At 37.1% G+C, this 20410-nt stretch overlaps 1 protein-coding gene across 2 annotated transcripts in view; it reads left to right on the forward strand.

Moving 5' to 3' along the window:
* Positions 1-20410, forward strand: part of HTRA3 (HtrA serine peptidase 3) — a 48915-nt gene that overhangs the window by 15439 nt on the left and 13066 nt on the right. For both annotated transcript variants that reach the window (XM_074273508.1, XM_074273510.1), the window contains exons 2-4: positions 7211-7310; positions 12992-13214; positions 17083-17277. In XM_074273508.1, the coding sequence (XP_074129609.1) occupies positions 7211-7310; positions 12992-13214; positions 17083-17277 (518 nt within the window). The remainder of the gene's footprint in view (positions 1-7210; positions 7311-12991; positions 13215-17082; positions 17278-20410) is intronic.

The raw sequence follows: 20410 nt of genomic DNA on the forward strand, positions 1-20410 counted from the left end.
TTTCCTCCATCTAATTCTTTAATCTTAAGGATTCATCTGTGCCAATGGGAAGCATTTTAAAAATCTTGGATCTTCTTTCCTTCTCCACCCCAACATCCCTAGATTTCTTCCCAGGATTCCATAGAGATAGAGCTGAGAGGGATCCATTGAATATAAGCTCCTTGAGAGTAGAGATTGATTCTTTATTCATATTTACACTCCCAATTTCTGTCACAATGACTAGCAAACAGCAGTCATTAATCAATTAACCGACCATGAAAATCCTCCAGTTCAAACTAAGCTAAGCAGGCATCCCTTCTGCAGCATTCCCAATGGGTGATCCAATTTTCTTTTGAAGATTTAGAAGGATTGTGGGATAGGAGTAGGATTAAAGTAAATAAAACATCAGATTTATAGATTTTTTACAAAGCTAATTAAGAGAATCATGGTATCCAGGATGGAGAAGACAGCCCAGAGTCCAGTTTTCTGCCTTCTGCCCTGTCCAGACATATTGGGATCATTATATTTTATTCTGTATACCATGTTTTTGGATGGATGGATGTTGACAACCAGTGGAAGATCATAGAATGGTAACAGACCATGAACTCATGCCCCACAAAGATCATTTGGAGAAACTGGAGGGGGCAATGTGGTAGCTGGCATTACAAATACTTTCAAGTCTCTTTAGTGAAGGGAGCATCACTTAACCTCAGGATGGGCTAGACTCTCTGTCTGTAGAGTGGTCACTGATCCAGACCACATAGGATCTTTGGGTCTAGAGTTGGCTAGGACTTCAGAAGACATTTAATCTGACCTCTTCCAGAAGAGAAAACTGAGGACCAGAGAAGAATTAATAGACTTGCTTAAACTCACTTGATAGCCTAGGTATCAAGCACCTCTAACTCCAGGGTTTCCCCACTGTCCCATGCCTCCCCCATGGGCTGTATATGAAAAGTTCCTCCAGCTCCTAAACTTGGGCTTTAGTAAATTGAGGTCATTCCATAAAGCTACTCAACAAAGACACAAGCAGATGAATTCCCCCCTCATGAATTATTTGTGACATGCAAATGAAAAAATTATTCCCATATTTTTTTTTCAACTACACTTTGAGTGTACCCAAGAGTAATGGTCATCATAGCTGGACTTGCTAGGCTTTGCTTTTAACTAGATGCTTATGTAAGCAAGATGTTTTATTTCGTGTGTGTGTGTGTGTGTGTGTGTGTGTGTGTGTGTATTTTAATAATTTTGGACTGACATAAAACCAAGTGGCAAACTCTAAATCTGCCAAATTGTCCCACTCTGTTTATTCTGTAGTAATCCATCAAAGAGATTTACTCCTGCTGGCTGCTAAATGTAGAGACTTAAAAGAGCCTCCTGCTATTAAAACACAACCACATCTCATGACACTTTATTTATCCCCACCCATCCAAAACTGACCTGTGCTCCAGGGCTAACTTGGTACAAGGGGACTTTGATTCTAGCCTTATAATCAGATAGATTCTGAAATAAACTGCTCTCAGAGGTTAGACTCCAGCTGTTTATTTGGGGAATAGGATACTACATCAGTATTAAGAGACAACATGGAGCCTCCTATGCAGCGGACCACAAGGATGCTATAGGAGCTAAATCTAGGCAGAGAGGCAGGAGTTCTGACTGCCGGCACATAGAGTGGTAGTGAGGAAGGACCTCACAGAAGAGGCAGTACAAAAAGCTCTAGAAGGACTCTCAAGTCCTGGTTTTGGGATAAACTACCTAAACAACACAGAAGTCATCCAACCTGCATGAGTATTCTGCTGTATCCATCTTCCTTCTCTGATGGAGACTAGTGGAGAACAGAAGCTTTTGCCTGGGACCCAAAAGAACCTATTCTCTAGTGGGGTACCAGCAACAGCTAAAATAAGTTCATCACAAATGTTTCTATCCTCCTTGAGTACCGATCTATAGTTTGTCCTTAATAAGAGACTTCTATATATTTCCTGAATTGGAGTCCTCTGTAGAATTTCTGGCCATTATCTTTTCCCTGAATTTTCTGACATTTACTAGAGTGGTGTAAGGAATGAAGTGGTCCTGGAGTCTGGAAAAATTAGTTTCTCATCATGCCTCTGAGATTATGGGCTGTGTGATCATAGATAGCATCTTAACCTCTCTGAAACTCACTGTATCGATTCTTTAGAGTTGTGGTGAGCCCTAGATAATGTACTTAAAGTATTTTTTAAAAATTCCAAGGTCCATATGAATATTAATAATTAATCACTGTCCTATGTAGGAAGAAGGTTCTTGGGTGGAATCCTGGGGCTTTAGAGGAATGTTTCCTTTCTCTTGAATATCAATTTACATCAAAAGGAATGTGATAAGTCTACTGTTCTTTATAGTCATCAGAGCTTTTCTAGAGTAGTGCCTTCCATTACGAGTTATATACTTTAAAAGGGATATTACCTGAAAAGATAGAGAGGGCATCAGAACAGTTGAGGTGAACTGTGGATATTTAAACAGGAGACAAGATGACTTCAGGGTTTGATCACAGTCTGAAGAGAAAGGGAGGATTAAATTTGTTCTGCTTGGCCCTAGATGGCAGAGTTAGAAGCAAGAGTATAAACTGCAGGAGGCAGATTATGGCTTAAGATAAAGAACTTTTCACTTATGGATTTCTAGTGAACTAGTCAGTTCAGCATCATTGGAGATATTCAAATAAAGGTTGTATAACATCTTGTGGGAGATCTCGTTCTTTTCTGTATCACAGATTCAAACAATTTAGAACTAAAATGGGGAGACTAGACAATATGATCACTAAATTCACTATTATCTTTCCTAATCTCCCCACTTTACAGTCGAAGAAACTGAGGTCCAGAGCAGTTAAATTGCATGTCCATGCAAATGTAGGTAGTAAATGGAACAGCTAGATTTTGGGATTAGATTTTAAAGAAGCAGAACTCAGCTCTAAAGAGTTAAATTAAACAATTTTTGAGATCTTACCCAACTCTTGAGATCGCCTGCCTTCACAGCTGGACAGCAAAGCTAATTTTGAGTACCAAGCTTCATCTTTCATGTCAGGAGTTTGCTGGTAGATTGAATTCCAGTAACGTTTTTTCTTTCTTTTTTTTTTTTTTCCTTTTGGTAGGGGGAGTATATGAGTTTTTTTTTTTTTTTTTTTTAATTCAAGCCTTTCAAGGCAAACACTGAGCCTTGTTTGTTCCAAATTAAGTCAATACCTTCCACAGCTAAGTGGGAGACCTTGGCACACACCCATAAATGAAGAAAGAAAAGAAAGCCAGTCATTTCTTAAATGCCTTTGGCTTGTTTGGTAACGGTGAACGAAATTCAATCCATCAAAAAAGTTTCATCAAAGTTCACGAACTGCCTGGCAAACCTGGGCCAAGGCAAAATTAAATGCTTCTCACTAAGCATAATTATTCACGTATACATTGTACTTTATACTTTACAAAGTACTTTTTTTAGGACCACTGCTGATGGCATGTAATACAGAGGTTAGTCCCATTTTACAGATGAGGAAACTGAGATGAGTTGCATAATTTGTAAGAAGCAGAGTCAAGATTTACACTCAGGTCTCATCTCCCAATTCTAACATTCTTTCTACTGCCCCTGGCTGACTTCATGCAAAATGAACATTCTTTAGTTGAAAACATGCTTTCATAACACCTTGCCAGCATGGAAATCTATACAACTTGCTTAATTAGCATATTCATTTATCCTTCTGACACTTTTATCTAAGTCAATAATATACTTGCCATGGTTATGTTGTTTATTATAGTTATATTTATCTTTTTTTTTCTTCTCTGTACTAGACTTGGATACTAGGAATACCCCATAATTTCCTTGAAAACAGAAACCTGCATCTTTTAAAAAGTTGATTATTTTATTTAGTATTTTATTTCTCCCAGTTAGATATAAAACCAACTTCGAAAATTGTTTTTAAAACTTTGATTTCCAAATTCTCTCTCTTCTTCCCTCCCCAGCCCTCCTCACTGAGGAGGCAAGCAAAGTGATACAGGTTATATATGTGTAGCCATGTAAAATATTTTTATAATAATCGAGAAATCTGCCCTTTAGACTTTTTCCTCTCCCCCAAGGCCTAACTCTGTACTCTGCCTATAGAAGATTCAGAGCCAGAGACCATATAGACAAGATTTTTTTAACCTTTATTTGTATCATGAACCCCTTTAACAATCTAGTGAAACCTGTGTATACTATTCATAATAATGCCCTTACATCATTAAACGAATTGCTAAGTTTCAGTTAAAGGTCAATGAAAATAAAGATTTAATTTTCTTCCCATCAAATCTTATGGATTTCATGAAATTGATCTGAAGAGTTCTTAATGATCTCGACAACTCCTGTGCTTTAAATGACCATCTCTATGCTGATGATTTTCAATCTACCATTCCTGTTCCAGTTTCTCTGCTGACTTTCAAACTTGCATTTCCAACTATCTTTCAGACATTTGGAAACGGACGCCCAGTAGACATCTTAAATTCAGTATGTCCGAACCAACTCGTTTTCTTTCCCCCCCCCCAACCTTTCCTCATTTCTATCTTCCCTGTTACTATAGAAGGTAACACCATCTGCCTAGTCCCTCAGGCATAAAATAGTCATCCTCCTCACTGTATCTCACTTCAGTTTTCCAAACCGTTGTCAAGGCTGCTGGTTGCTCCTTTGCCATTGTTGTTGTTTGTCCTTCATTCTCGAAGATGGTAATGACATTGAGGAGGGGACGTTTGAGTAAGGGACAACTGGTAAAGTCACCAGGCTCACTTTTTTCTCCAGAGTCAGTGGCCAGATATAGACCAGGATGGCTTTTTTTGGGATGCAGTGGGAGACCTGGGCTTTTTAAAGTTAAAAATCTTTAAAAGTCTCAGTTTGACTGAGGCAACTTCCATTCACTGATGAAGCTAGGTAAGAAGCAATGCAAAGAATGGCATTTTTACGCTTCCTGTTCTCTGACACTGCTGCCCCTCTGCTATAAGTCCTCATTTCTTCACAATTGGATTATTATAATAGTCAACTGGTGAGTCCGCCTGCCTTCCACTCCAATCCATTCTATCGCTTAAATGATTTTCCTAAAGTGAAGGCCTGATCATATCCCCATCCTGAAAATAAATTCAGTGGTTTCCTATTAACTCAAGGAGTCACCACAAAATCCAATGATGGGCATTCAAAGCCCTTTATAACTTAGTCCTCTCCTATCTTCCTAGTTTTCTTACGTTTTACTCCCCTCCTGGCTATTCCATGAATGAGACACTCCAAATCTCAGCTCTGGGCATTCTCTCTGACTATTCCTGGAACATTCTCTTTCTGCTCTTGACTACTGACTTTCCTGACTTCTTTTAAGCCTCTACTAAAAGCCAATTTATTAGTGAAGCTTCTTCCAGCTCCTAATTCTAGAGCATTTCCTCTATTAATTACTTTCCATATTCTATATGTAGTTTGTTTGCATATGTTTGTTTGCTTGACTCCCTCATTAGATTGTAAGCTCTTTGAAGGCTGGGATTGTTTGTGGTTTATTTTTTGTTTGTTTGTTTGTTTTTTTGCCTCTTTTGCTTTGTCCAGCATTTAACACAGTACCTGGCACATAGTAGGTACTAAATAAATGCTGCTAACACTCTCACTTTATAGATTAAGAAGCTGAGACTTAACATAGTTAAATGAAGAACCCAAAGTAACACGGTAGACAGCAGGCTTTGAAGTTTGTATTTTTATGCTACCAAGCTACCTCCTTGAAAGAGCTAATTAGATATTTGTTGAATATTGGAGGGATAGATTTTGAATAAGGCCTTGTTAATGAGGATGAGGTTTGTGTATTTGCTTGTTTATATTTTTCAAGTTCCAGGTATTTGGGGTTAAACAATTCTTTGTTTTAATCATGAACGACTCTAGATTTTAAAATGAGGGTGATGGTTCTGAAGGCCAGAAACATCATCATAGTTCCCATGTCTAAAATCTGTTCAGTTTTACAATATTCTTTCCTTAAACTCCTGTTAGCACTCAATAACAGCTAGCATTTGTCTAGAGCTTTAAGATTTGCAAAGCATTTTATAAAGATTAACTCATTTTATCCTCATAACATCCTTAGAAAATAGGTGTTGTTATTATCCCCATTTTATAGATGAGAAAACTAAGACAAAAATTGAATGACTTGCCTAGGATAAGCTAGTAAGTTTCTGAGAGGCTAGATTTGAACTCAGTGCTTTATCCACTGAGCTACCTCTACCCCTATTTTATAGATGAAGATACTAAATCTCAGAACAGTGATGGAAGGTGTGTGAAGCTTCGAACCCAGGTCATCCTGAAGTCAAATCCAGTATTCTATCTGCTAGCCTGTGTTGATTCATAATGTATATGTTGCTTTCCAAAGTGCCTGTATCCACTTAATGCAATTAAACCTCTCTGTAAGGCAGCTAAGTAGTATCAAGATATAAAGTGTTGCCTTGGAGTCAGAAAGACCTGAAATCAGATCCTGGCTCAGGTTCGTACTAGGTGTGATCCTAAGCAAAGTATAACATCTGACTGCCTCAGTTTCCTTCCTCTGTAAAAATGGGGATGATGATGATGATGATGTTAATAATAATACTCCAAAGGGATAAAGATCAAATGTGATAACATGGAAAACACTTTATAAAACTTAAAAGCATTATATAAATGCTAGCTATATAATTTATTACTGCATAATAGATTGTATTATTATATGATATTGAACAATAAACTATTTAATAATATATAATAATGATTTATAGTAGCATGGAATTTAGAATTGGAAGGAGGCTTCAAGTATAATCCCCTTAATTTATAGTAGTTTAAACTGAGTCCAATAAAGATAACTTGTCTATGCTCACAAAATAGTAATTGAGCTGGAATTGGAACTCAAATCTATGTGTTCGAGAAAATCTCATATAAATCTTAAAAAAAAAAAACTCTGAAAATTTAAACTTCCCATTGGAATCCAAAAAAATGGGAATATTCTTGATACCTTTTCAAGTAAGGATGTTATCTACAAAAGGAATAATTGCTCCCTTCTCTGATTCATCTGTTGAGAAATTCCAGATTTTCCTATCTGTTTTACTTAAGAAGTGACAAAGGAGAGAGCTTTGTCATTATAGTCATTAAACTGATTAAAACCAAAGAGAGCTCAGCTCTCCCACATCTATTTTTTCCCCGCAGGTAAATCCCGAAAGCTGTATCTTCTTATTAAAATACCCAATTCTTTCTGCTAGTATAGGTCACCAACAGTTCACCAGCCCGAGGTACAAGTTTAACTTCATTGCGGATGTGGTGGAAAAGATTGCACCGGCAGTGGTTCACATTGAACTTTTTCTGAGGTAGGTAATTCTTTTATGTTTGCCACACCAGTTCTCACTCATTCCCCTCTAACTCTCCTGTCTATTTTCTGTCCTTGGTCAATGATTCCTTTGATGGAAATAAAATCTAAATCCTCCCTGCCAATCCAGACAATGTTCTCCATGTCTGTCTCCTTCCTTTCTCTCCTTTTCACCTTCAGCCCCCTGTATCCTGCCCTTTCTGACTTCTGGTCTCTCATACTCAAATGCTCTTTCTGGTTGCCTTTCTGCCAATCCAACTTCTTCATCTTCTTTTTTAAAATAGTATTTTATTTTTCCAAATTCATGCAAAGATAGTTTTCAACATTCACCTTTGCAAAACCTTGTTCTGTTTTCTTCTTCTTCTCTACCTTCCCCAAGACAGCAAGCAATGCAATAGAAATAAAATGTGTGCATTTCTTCTAAATATATTTCCATATTAGTCATGCTGTGCAAGAAAAATCAGATCAAAACACAAGAAGGAAAAAAAACCAAATAAACAAGAACAAAAAAGTGAAAACACTAAAGGTTATCCACATTCAGTCTCTTTCTGGATGCTGATGGCTCTTTCCATCACAAGTCTATTGGGATTCTCTTGAATCACTTTATTGCTGAAAAGAGCCAAGTCCATCATAGTTGATCATCACACAATCTTGTGGCTGTGCACAATGTTCTCTTGGTTCTACTTACTTCACTTAGCATCAGTTCATATAAGCCTTTCCAGGTTTGCCAGTCCAACTTCCAACCGTCCTCTAAGTATTTCCAGTTCAAATGATAACTAATTTCAGTCAATTAATTTCAACAAGTATTTATGAAGCACTGATTATGTGCCATCTCTATGCTAGACTTGAAAAATACAAAGGCATTTTTAAAAGAGCAAAATTATGCTTGTTCTCAAGGTGTTTACAATTTATTCACATGATGAGTTTATCGTTCATTCAGTGGCTAGGACAGGTATCATCTTCACATAAATTCAACTCATTTCCATGTTATGGTATCACCTCCCTGAAGTCATGGTCTTCTTCAAGAATGAAGGACAAAGGATCAGATATGCACATGAATACCTTAAAAAGTAGAATATGAGAGGAACCAAGGGGACAAATCACTATTGATTTTTTTAATGATTCTCATCCCCTAATATAGGGCTGTTAAAAGATGCAGTGGTTAGTGCACTGACCTGGGACTCAGAAAGATCTGGTTTAAAATCCAATCTCAGAAATTTGCTAGCTGTGTAATCCTGGGCAAGTCACTTAACGCTAGTTTCCTCATCTGTAAAATGAGATGGAGAACAAAATGGCAAATCACTCCAGTATCTTTGCCAAAGAAAACACCAATGAGGTCACAAAGAGTCAGACACAATTGAAAAACAACTCGGCAAAGAGAAAATTGCCTTGAAGAGACTATAAATTCTCTGAAGCCAAGAATTAAGCCTTTTATCTGCTCCATATAGTCTACTCAGGACCTTAGATATCACGATAATCAGTCAATCAGCAAAACTTTATGGAATGTCTACTATGTACTGAGGGGAAGAGGAAGGAGTCAACCTGATTATAAATAAATACAAATTGTACAATTTACTTACAATATAGTTGCAAGTAAAAATTAAATGTTTTTAAGATAAACACATGGCATGGGGGGTTAATCAGGATCTAAGGCAGCATTTTAGTTGAATTTTGAAGGAAATTGGATCTAAGAGGAAGAAGTTAAGAGGGAATACATTCCCAGATTGAGGGCCAGCCTGTGTGTACAAAGACAAGGACTGTTAGATGGGAGACATGTGTAAGAAACAGCAAGACAACTGATTTGACTGAACATTTGAGTGTATAAAAAGGATTAATGTGTACAACTCTGGAAAAAATCACTTAGAAGTCAAATGGTGAAGACCATGGATCAATGTGACTGACAGACTGATGGAATGGCCATAATTTCTATGTTCAGTAAGAATATTTTTTTCAAATTCAATGAAGTTGATCAAGATCCTGTGATCAGTTCTATGGAAGAAATAATGAAAAATAAGATTGTAAAGATTCAGTGCTCTATTACATCCCATTGCTTAAAGAGACCCTTTCAAGACCTGAGGGTTGAGCTTGATGAATGGCCACTCTATTAAAATCATTCTTGGCAATAAAGAGTTAATTTATGTCAGGAAGGTAAACAACTTATTCTTTAATTATCATAGGACTGAGCCCCATTTATTTTAATTACCAACTAAAGAACCCTGATTACAAAGACCCTTTTATTAAATGATCACATTAAACTTTGAAATTCAATTATTTGTTTTTATTTCTTCTGGAAGAGATTTCAGTCTGGTAAGGATGGTGGGTTATGCACCAAAGAACCAAAAGACTTTAGAAGGCATACAATACAGCCTCTTTTGCTGTCAATTAGAAAGAAGGTCTCTACCCTCAAAGAGATGACATTCTAATGGGGGAAGGCAATAAGTGATTCAGAAAACTGGAGGTGAGAGATGATACAGGAACAAGGCAGAACAAGATTGCAAGTTGCCAAACAGAAATGACTAATTTAGATTAATAGAAGTAGTTTCCTCAGTGAGAATTTCCTACACCAATGTAATTAACAATAACAACAAAAAATTGCATTCTACACAAAGTACTTTCCTCATAACAACCCAGTGAGAAGGAAGTATAAAATTTTAGAGCTGGAAAAACTGAGACTTAGAAAGTTTAAATAGCTCATTTTAGGGTCACACAGCCAGTAATTAGAACCTGGCACTCTTGATTCCAGGTTTAATGCTCTTTTCATTATCCCATATAGACATCTGCTGCTGATGGTGATGATGATGAAGAGGAAATAATAATAATTTGTTATTCAGTCTTTTTTAATCCTAGCTGATTCTTCATGACCCCATCTGAAGTTTTTTTCCCCCCTGAGGCTAGGGTTAAGTGACTTGCCCAGGGTCCCATAGCTAGAAAATGTTAAGTGTCTGAGATCATATTTTAACTCCGTCATCTTGACTTCAGGGCTGGTGCTTTATCCACTGCACCACCTAGCATCCCCCCCCACCCCTCCAGGAGTTTTGTTGACTAAGATACTAGAGTAGTTTGCCATTTTCTTCTATAGCTCAATTTACAGATGAGGAAACTGAGACAAACAGGGTTAAGTGATTTGCTTACGATCACATAGCTAGTATATATCCAAGACCATATTTGAACTCATGTCTTCCTGATTCCAGATGCAGCGCTCTATCAGTGCCATCCAATTGCCCAATAATTATAGCTGATGTTAATGTCGCTTAACTTTTGCATTTTTGAAAATGCAATATGAAGATGCTCATTTTTTTCCACATGTTTTATTTTGATCTTAAAATCCTGTGAAGACAATTATTATTATTCCATTTTACAAATGAAGAAACTGAGACCCTATGAAATGGGTTACTCAGTTAGTGATGGAGCCCATACTAGACACAAAGTCTGCTTATTCTCAGGCACTAGCCTTTTGCCTGGATTATACTGACAAAATGGCCTGACTGCCTTTTTTACTGGTCCATGCTGATAAAAATGATCCAATGAACAAAACATAACGATCAGTCAAAAAACATTCATTGACCTTCCACAGAGTTCATAGAACTTGACATAGGAGCCTGGGGTATATGCTGACAGACAAATATAGTCCCCACCCTTCAGGAGTCTGCTGTCTGAAAGGTGAGACAAAACATATGTAATCAGCAGAAATTTGCAGGTGCTCCACAAAGGCAGATAAGCTACCGAGCTGACAGGTTTCAGACAGGGCAACAGATTGGCTTAGTCAGCTAATAAAATGAATTTCTGTAAAAGAGTTCATGTTGACTCATAGTCAGAAGGGAACATTGAAGGCAGAAGGGAACATAGAACAAATAATATCAGAACAAAGAAGTTTAAATTGGAGCATATCAGGTGGTAGGGGTCATAGGAGCACAAACCTCAGAGACTAGTTCAACACTTTTATTTACAGATGAGGAAACCGAGGCTCAAGGAAATTAAGTAATTTGGAAATTACTCATAATAAAAGGAGTGTCTTTGACCACCCCCTTTGTGAATAGAGGGGGAAACTGAGAGATGAGAAGGCTTGTCTGAGTTCACACAGTAAAATAATTGTGATCTAGCACTAACACCCAAGTATCTTCATTGCTTAGAAGGATTCTTTCCAAACTCAGTCATTTAACTTGATATATGGCTGCACTATGTGGGCTAAGTGGTATGTTCTTGACACTAAAGAGTTAATTTACATCAAGAAAGTAAACAAGTTATTCTTTAATCATCCCAGAACTGAGCCCCATTTAGTTTAATTACCCTTTTATTAAACAGCCACATCAAACTCTGAAATCCAATTACTTGGACTTGTGGGTAGGGGATGATAGAATTATAGGATCCTACTTGGTTGCTAGATATCTCAGATGGTTGGGGAATGATTTCTTCAAACTGAGCCAAAACTGGTCTCCCTTTTGACCTTGGGTTGCTAGGAGGCTCAGAGTTCTGGGCTTGGGATCAAGAAGACTTATTTTTATATTTCAAATTCAGTCTCAGATATTTATGTGACCCTGGGCAAGCCACGTAACCCTGTTTGCCTCAATTTCCTCATTTGTAAAAGAGCTGAAGAAGGAAATGTAAACCATTCTAATATCTTTGCCAAAAAAACCCTAAATGGGACCCACAAAGAGTGAGATGTGACTGAACAAAGCAAGAACAACTTCTACCCATTCTCCCTCGAGGCCAGTTAACATTCCTGCTCTGCTTGGTAGTCCTTTGAATACCTAAAATGCTATTATGTTCCCCAAAATCCCTTTGATTTTTTTCCTCAACAGCCTAAAGAAACCTTTTCCTTTAATCATTCACTGATTGAAATAGACTGCCTGAATTATTCAGCTGGTAAAACAATTTCTCATGAAGACTAGTGACTTCCCTTTGAAATTATCACCAAGAACATTCTCTGCTTCAATACTTATCCAGCCTTAATCACTGAATGGGTGTTGCCTCAGTCAAACTGGGATCTGTGAAAGTCCTTAGCTTAAAAAAGGCTTGGGTCTCCCACTGCATTCAAAGCCACATCCAGTCATCCTTATCCGTATCTGGCCACTGGACCCAGATGGCTCTGGAGGGGAAAATGAGGCAGGTGACCTTGCACAATCCTCCCTCACTTAAATCCAATTCACTTGTATGTCATGGCATCACCTCTCTGATGATGATGAGGGCTGGGGCTAACTGTGTTTTGCCTTTCTTTATATTCTCAGTATTTAGCACAGAGTCTGGAACATGCTAGGTATTTAATAAATCTTGATAACTTGCTTTTGTGGTATAAAGCTAAGAGAAGTAGAACTGAAATCAAATGAGCTGGGCTTCAGATTTAGTATCTAATATTTATGTGGCTTTAGGCAAGTTATTTACCTTCTTTGGACCTCAGTTTCCCCAACTGTACAATGATGAAATTAAATAAGATCATATCTAGTCCCCTTCTAACTATAATATCACTGTATTCTAAGGCTTCTTCTGAGGCTGGTATTTATGCTCTGTGTTCTAAGGTTCCATTCAGGTCTAACTTTCTATAGTCTACATTCTATGGACCTATTCTACTCTCCCCATCTATGAGTCTATATGCTATTGATTGATTGATGAACTTTGAGTATAATCAACTTCCAGCCACTGCCACACAATCTACAAAGATCTCTGTTTTTGCTTGCTTTGCCACAGGCATCCTCTCTTCGGGCGAAATGTGCCCTTGTCCAGTGGATCTGGATTCATCATTTCAGAATCTGGCTTAATTGTGACTAATGCCCACGTAGTGTCAAGTACTAATGCCATTTCTGGACGACAGCAGTTGAAAGTTCAGCTTCAGAGTGGGGACACCTATGAGGCAACAATCAAAGACATTGACAAGAAGTCTGACATCGCCACGATTAAAATTAATCCCAAGGTAAATAAGTAGAGAAGGTAGTGTCTTTATTAGGCAGAAAAAGATTTGAATTCTTGAATTTTTCAAGGGCATCATAGGCTCATGGGATACCAGAAAGAGAAGAGAATGTATATGGGGATGAAAATTGTCCAACCTATAATAAAATAAAAGTGACTGAGGCAGATTTCTGAACCAATAGCACTTTATTAAAGGATCCCAAGGCCCTCTTTATTGAAATGGACTTCATAGCATCTTCATGATCTGCCATGGCTTTTTCTTCCATAGTCTTGTATTTATAAAGTTTGAGACTTGCATTTACAAAAGAAATCTGATAAAATATAGGATCTCACTGGTTGAGAGACCTTGTTTTTGAGGGCCAATAATCACATATTAACAACAAAGGAGGGTAGTCAAAGATTGGGTGAAATATGGGGCATCTCTACTGGCTAAGTGATCACAATATGGATGGAAGATGTTCCAGAGGCACAAAAATAAATTGGGGGATTTTCCAAAGCATCAAGACGTCCCCCACATGCTGAATTTGGATGTGGAGTTTGAGTAAAACAGGATGAAGATAAGCTGACAAAGATCAGCAAACCCTAAGTCTCATAACTTGATAAACAAGTAATGAACAATCACATTAAAGTTTGAGCTCCAGTATAAGAACCTATCAATCCCTATGTGATTTGGGTAGAATATCTCATGGTTTTGTCTATCCTCATTAGATTCCTCCTTGAATGTAGAGACTGTTTTTTGCCTCTTTTTGTATCCCTGGCACTTAGCACTGTGTCTGTTATGTAATAGGTGCTTAGTAAATATTTTTTGATCAATGGATGGAATTCTGAAAAGAAGAGACTAGACTAGAATGCTTTTAAGTTCTCTTCTCGAGGTAATCTTTTAGATCGAAGTTGCACAAAAGATGCCGGGGATCTACAAAACAGAAGAATGGATGGAGAAAGAGGCAAAAAAGCAAAACAAAACAAAAAACCAGCTGAGAGGAATAGTGCTACTGAGAATAAGATAAAGCATCCCACAATGGCAATCTCAGAAAAGGAGTCACCCATCAGCCACACAGGATCTCAGGGAAAGGGTTTCTCTAGGGTGACGAGTAGAGAAGAAAAATTTAAATAAATGAGTCCAGACAAGAGTTAAGTGAAGCCTGGCTGGGGTCCTAGCTAAAATGTTAGTCCTGGGGAGAGAGTCCTCAATTAGGAAGGCAAGGTCTCATTTTTCTCACTTATAAAATTAAAGGGTGGGATGGATAATCTCTAAGGTTCCTTTCAGCTCTAAAACTTTTTTTCCAGCTAAATTTCCTGTTTACTTATTAAAATTTGACCTCTAGACAACCTGTGGGAGGGTGTGGATAAGTACATATTATTATTTTACAAATATCAGTCTTAGGCTCAGAGACTGACTTAGGTCATGAAATTAAAACTTTAGGAAATAGACTCCCTGTCTCCTAATTCTTAGGCCAACCAAAGCACTTGCTCCCCAGTAATAATAGTCCTAATAAAGTCTGGAATGATCATCTAAAAAAATTGAAAGGGCCTCTCATCTCACCAAATCCATGTAGGAAGGACTCAGGGCGTTATAGTTTCCATTTAATATTTGATGGCAAAGGATTAGGACCAACAAGATCATAGGACTTAAAGAGATCTTGGAAGTGATCTAGCCTCCCTTACTAATTTTACAAATTAGAAATCTGTGGCTTAGAATAGAGAAGTGACACAAAGTTTGATTTTGAACCCATTTAATTATGAAAGGATGGAGTAAGAGGTTTGGTCTAATTTTGAAAGTGTCTAAGCAACTTGAAACTCGCTCTCTGATACTTTGAGAGAAAGTCTTATTGGATAAAGAGAAAGTATGGAATTTCTAAGCTTTACATCTTTACCTCCCATGCAAATTTGGGTTTTCACAATTGAGATCTGCACAAAGAGGAGTGTACCAACATTAGACATAGGATTTCAGAGCTGAAAGAGACCTTAAAGATATCTGGTCTAATGCTCCCATTTTACAGAGGGAGGAAATGGGGACCCAGGGAATAAGAGAGATAAGCATATGAACAATGTTGTTGTTTTTTTTATTTCCAATGTTAAAATAAAAGGTTGTTCTTAGAGAACACCTAGCCCCTTCCAGCTCTTATTTGCTCAAGGCCATATAGTGAATTAATAAGAGGCCAGAGTTCTTTCCACTACACTGGGCTGTCTTTCATCCAGAAACAGTTTATATTTGGCTCTGGTATGCATTGTGTGACTTTTATAGATAGGTACTATAATTAGACTTTTCTTGGGCTCAAACTCAAATTAGTTTGCATTCCCTCAACTCAGCTGGGTGAAAGAGAGCTGGCGTAGGAGGGAATTGTACCATGAGTTAGATGGGACGTTGGGATTATCATTCTTGAGGATGAAAGCTTTGGATATATTAAGGATTGAGTGAATTTTGCCTTTGGGTCTCAATTTCCAGTTGATTGTGAAGATCATAGGATATTTGAGCTAGAAATGGGAGGGATCTTAAAAGCCATCCCCATCCCTATTTTTTATAGGTAAAAAACTGAAGCCCAATGATTTGTCCACAATTGTTCAAGTACAATATGTATAAAAGGCAGGTTTTTAAATCTAAAGCTCATACTCTTTCTATTATACCACTGCTTCCGTAGATTAAAAACACTTTACAGAGTGCCATAAATCATAATAATAACAGTAACTCATGTTTCTATGCCACTTTAAAGTTTTGTGATTGGTGTCCAAACATTTCAATAGCATCTGACTCTTAATGACCCCACTTGGAGTTTTCTTGGCAAAGATACTAAAGTGCTTTGCCATTTCCTTCTCCAACTCATTTTACAGATGAGGAAACTGAAGCAAACAGGATTAAGTGCCTTGCCCAGCCTCACATGGCTAGTTAGTGTTTGAGGCTAGATTTGAACTCATGAAATTGAGTCTTCCTAACTGCAGGCCCTGCAGTTTATCCATCATGGCCCCACCTAGCTGCCTACTTTTTGCCCTGCTTTGAGGTTTACAACACATTTTCTCCATGAGGTATTGAATGAAAGTATTGTGATCATTTTACAGATAAGGAAACTGACCTAGAGACATGAAACAGCTCTCCATGGCTAGGTAGCTGTTTGGTGTTATAGGCAGTATTGGACCCAGATTTCTCCTGATGCCAAAATAATAATGATAATAACAATAGTAACAATAACTCCAAATAAAGCTCTGGTGCCATGATAGAATGCTGAGCTTGGAATCAAGAAGATCTGAGTTCTAATGCTGCCTGACATCTACTAGTTGTGTGACTTCAGGCAAGTCACTTAATCTCAGATTACCTCAGTTTCCCCATCTGCAAAGACAAGATAATAATATAATATAATAATAATATAACATTTTGTTGTGAAGATCAAATGAGAAAATATTTCTAAAGTATTTTGCCTCATAAATGTTAGTGATTATTATCTGGAAACCAAAATATAACCTTATTATTGTTGTTTTATTTATTAATATTAATGGGCAAAAGTTTATTACTTTTACCTTCATTGAGGGCATGATTAACTGGATAGAAAATTGACCTCAGGCTCCAGAAATCCTGGGCTCAAGTCCAGTCTCAGCCACATGCTGTTTCTATGGCTGTACAGAAGTGTGTTTGCACCTCAGCATCCCTGGGCAATTAATTCTTTAAAATAATAAGATGCAGAGCTTTGATTGATAGGCTTTGGAAAAGGATCCTTCCTTTAAAATCCTTCCTTTACTGAGAGCACCCCACATTTATAAAACTATAAATATGATTAAAAAGTAACATTATTTTCTTCCTGAGAAATACAACTAATGTATTTGTCAAATGCATGGGCATGTTTTGGTATTCATCTTCCTTTGTTCAATTTTCTCTTCTTTAGAAAAAACTACCTGTATTACTGCTGGGACATTCAGCAGACCTGAGGCCAGGAGAATTTGTGGTGGCTATTGGGAGTCCTTTTGCCTTGCAAAACACAGTCACCACAGGGATTGTCAGCACAGCCCAGCGAGATGGGAAGGAATTGGGTCTTAAAGACTCTGACATGGACTACATTCAGACAGATGCCATCATCAATGTAAGTCATGCCCTTAGCTTAATAATATTGTTGATGCTAATCGCTGTATTTGAGCTGTCCAACATCATTATAATTTTCAGGGGACAGAGTAATTTGTAGATGGGCTGATTTCTGTTTATGAATATTTATTCTGAATATATGAATATATTACTATTATGAATATTCTGTTTATGAATATGTGGATCTGAGAGGATGTGGATGGGAGGGAGGGAAGAAGCATTTATCTAATTTATTTTATTTTATTTACTTATAATTTTTTGACAGTATATATGCATGAGTAATTTTTTTATAATATCATCCCTTGTATTCATTTTTCCAAATTATCTCTTCCCTCCCTCTACTCCCTCCCCTAGATGACAGGCAATCCCATACATTTTACATGTGTTACAATATAACCTAGCTACAATATATGTGTGTAAATCCAATTTTCTTGTTGCACATTAAGTATTAGATTCCGAAGGTATAAGTAACCTGGGTAGATAGACAGTAGTGCCAACAATCCACATTCACTTCCCAGTGTTCCTTCTCTGGGTGTAGTTGTTTCTGTCCATCATTGATCAACTGGAAGTGAGTTGGATCTTCTTTATGTTAAAGATATCCAGGAAGAAGCATTTATTAAGTACCTACTATGTGTCAAGCATGTGCTAAGAGCTTTACAAATGTCATGTTACTTCATATTCACTACATCCTGTGAGGTAATATGTATATGTATATATGTACATACACACATATATAACATGTCTGTATGGAAGAGCTAAGGAACAATGTCATCAATAAGAATTTCAATGCTGGGGAAAACTTCATAAATTCTGCTCAGAATTAACAACAAAAGCTTGCCTGGGAAGAGAAAGCTAGGCAAGAAAAGAGCTCATTTATTATTTTCCTGTTTTGACTGATTATTTTTGCTAACTTTGTTGCTTCTGCCTTGCTGAAGGGCTGAAAGCACTATCAGTATCACTTTACCTTACCTATTTGGCTCATATCATTAAAATTTCACATTTATTAAGCCTTCTAGTCTGGTAATGGATAAAATGAGTGATTATCTTTCCAAAAGAAAAGAATATTGTGAAATAGTACTAAATTCCTTGAGTGGATATGGATATGGATATGGGCTTATTCTAAATAAATTTGCTTCCTCTATTTTATAAACTATGGACTGTGCTTTACATAGGACAGAGATTATGCTCTTCATTTAAACTAAGTCAATAAGGAGATTATTAAAGGATCTCAGTACTTCTTTCCAACACATCCAACAAATAATCATCCATTTTCTGCTTGGATACTCAGGAATCATGAGGAGCTCACCATATGAGGAAGGAAGTCTATTTTATAATTCTAATGGCTAAAAAGTTCTTTCTTATATTATCATCTATTTGCTATTCTCTGTAGAGAGAGTAACTAATCCTTCCTCCATGGAGCAATCCATCAAATATATAAAGATAGCCTTTATGTCTCCCCTAAGACACCAAGCTAAACTTCATTTCCTTTAACTAATTATTATATGCCATAATTTCCAGTCCCCTCATAATCCTGGTCACTCTCCCCTGTACTTAATCCAATATATCAATGTCCCTTCCAAAATATCATGCCCCAAAATGAATGTAATATTCCAGATGTTATCTGACTTGAGCAGAAAGATGGTTTTTGTTGAAGTTTTGTATAGAAAATCAGCATTAAAAAAATCTTCATTGTTGTTTTTGGCATTAAATTACACTTGTTAATTCAGCAGGGAAGATGCCTCCTACCTTGGAGTTCAGAAAGTTTCAACCTTTTCCTCACGGGAATAGGGAGTGAATGATGAATGGATGTTTCTTACCAAAGTGCCGCTCCAATTTAAGCACCACTCAAATCAGGAACATTTATAGGTTTGTGAAAAAGTGAGAAGGATTTTCACTGAACTAGAAGAGTTATTAGAATGTCACTGAACAAAACACACATACTCATACACACACAGAATCTAAAAACAAAACAAAAAGCAACTTTATGAGAGGTGTAGTATAAACACACACACCTATATATGTATAACTTTTTTTTTTTTTTTTGAGGCTGGGGTTAAGTGACTTGCCCAGGGTCACACAGATAGGAAGTGTTAAGTGTCTGAGGTCAGATTTGAACTCGGGTCCTCCTGAATTCAAGGCTGGTGCTCTATCCACTGTGCCACTTAGCTGCCCCCTATATATGTATAACTTTAAAAAACAAATTCTATGCTAGAGAAATTTCATCTGTAATACTTCCTTCTTTGTTTGAAAGTTTGGGATTGCAGATGATGATGTTCATAGTAAAAAAAAGTTTTAAAAATGATGTGGTTCTGATCCTTTCCTCCAGACAATTTATGTCTACACCATCCCCTTAGGTTTGCACACCTTAGGAAAAATGAATCATAAGGAGTTGCTAGTGTTTAAAAAAGGCTAGAGAGAAGGGATGCAAGTGATTTTTTTTTTTTAAATTATTGCATTAGGAAAACATGCCTCCAATCAGATACTTCCTGTGAAACAGAGATCACTACTGCATTCTTGAATCATTATACAGAGCTTTATTGTTTTTCTCTGGGTGCTTCTACACGAATCATAACCCATATTTATATAGTTCTTTATGATTGATTTTTAAAATCCATTTTATCTTTGCGATGGCCCACCAAGATGGGTTGTAATCATGTACCAAAAATAGGTATGACCTAATGAGACTGTATCTTTTAACAAATAGACCAAAACTTCATCTGTTTAAAAGTTTTTTCTCTTCAAAGTTTATTGCCTTGGGAGTTTGTACACCTTTATCAGTGAATCTACCATTTAGTAAGAATATTTTAGGAGCTCCCTTTTGAAAACTGGGCACTGGAGTAGATTTGTTTCTTCCCCTAGCTTTGCCATTGATCAGCTGTGTGATTTTGGGCAACTTAACTCTGAAACAGGATTCTTTCAGCTCTGAGTTTATGTTTTAATATTGCTTCTAGCTCTACTGAAGATTCTTTCAGTTCTTATTTACTGTGTTCTCAATGCCTTCCAACTATAATCACTCCTTAAATGAGCATGTACTAAACATACTGCAGGAAGAAAAGCACAAATCAGTACCTGTCTTCAAGAAGCTTACCTTCTACTTAGGGAGACAATACCATTAAAAGGTGATTAGAAACTGT

The sequence above is a fragment of the Sminthopsis crassicaudata genome, chromosome 6 (genome assembly GCF_048593235.1).
Source record: "Sminthopsis crassicaudata isolate SCR6 chromosome 6, ASM4859323v1, whole genome shotgun sequence".
NCBI lineage: Eukaryota > Metazoa > Chordata > Mammalia > Dasyuromorphia > Dasyuridae > Sminthopsis > Sminthopsis crassicaudata.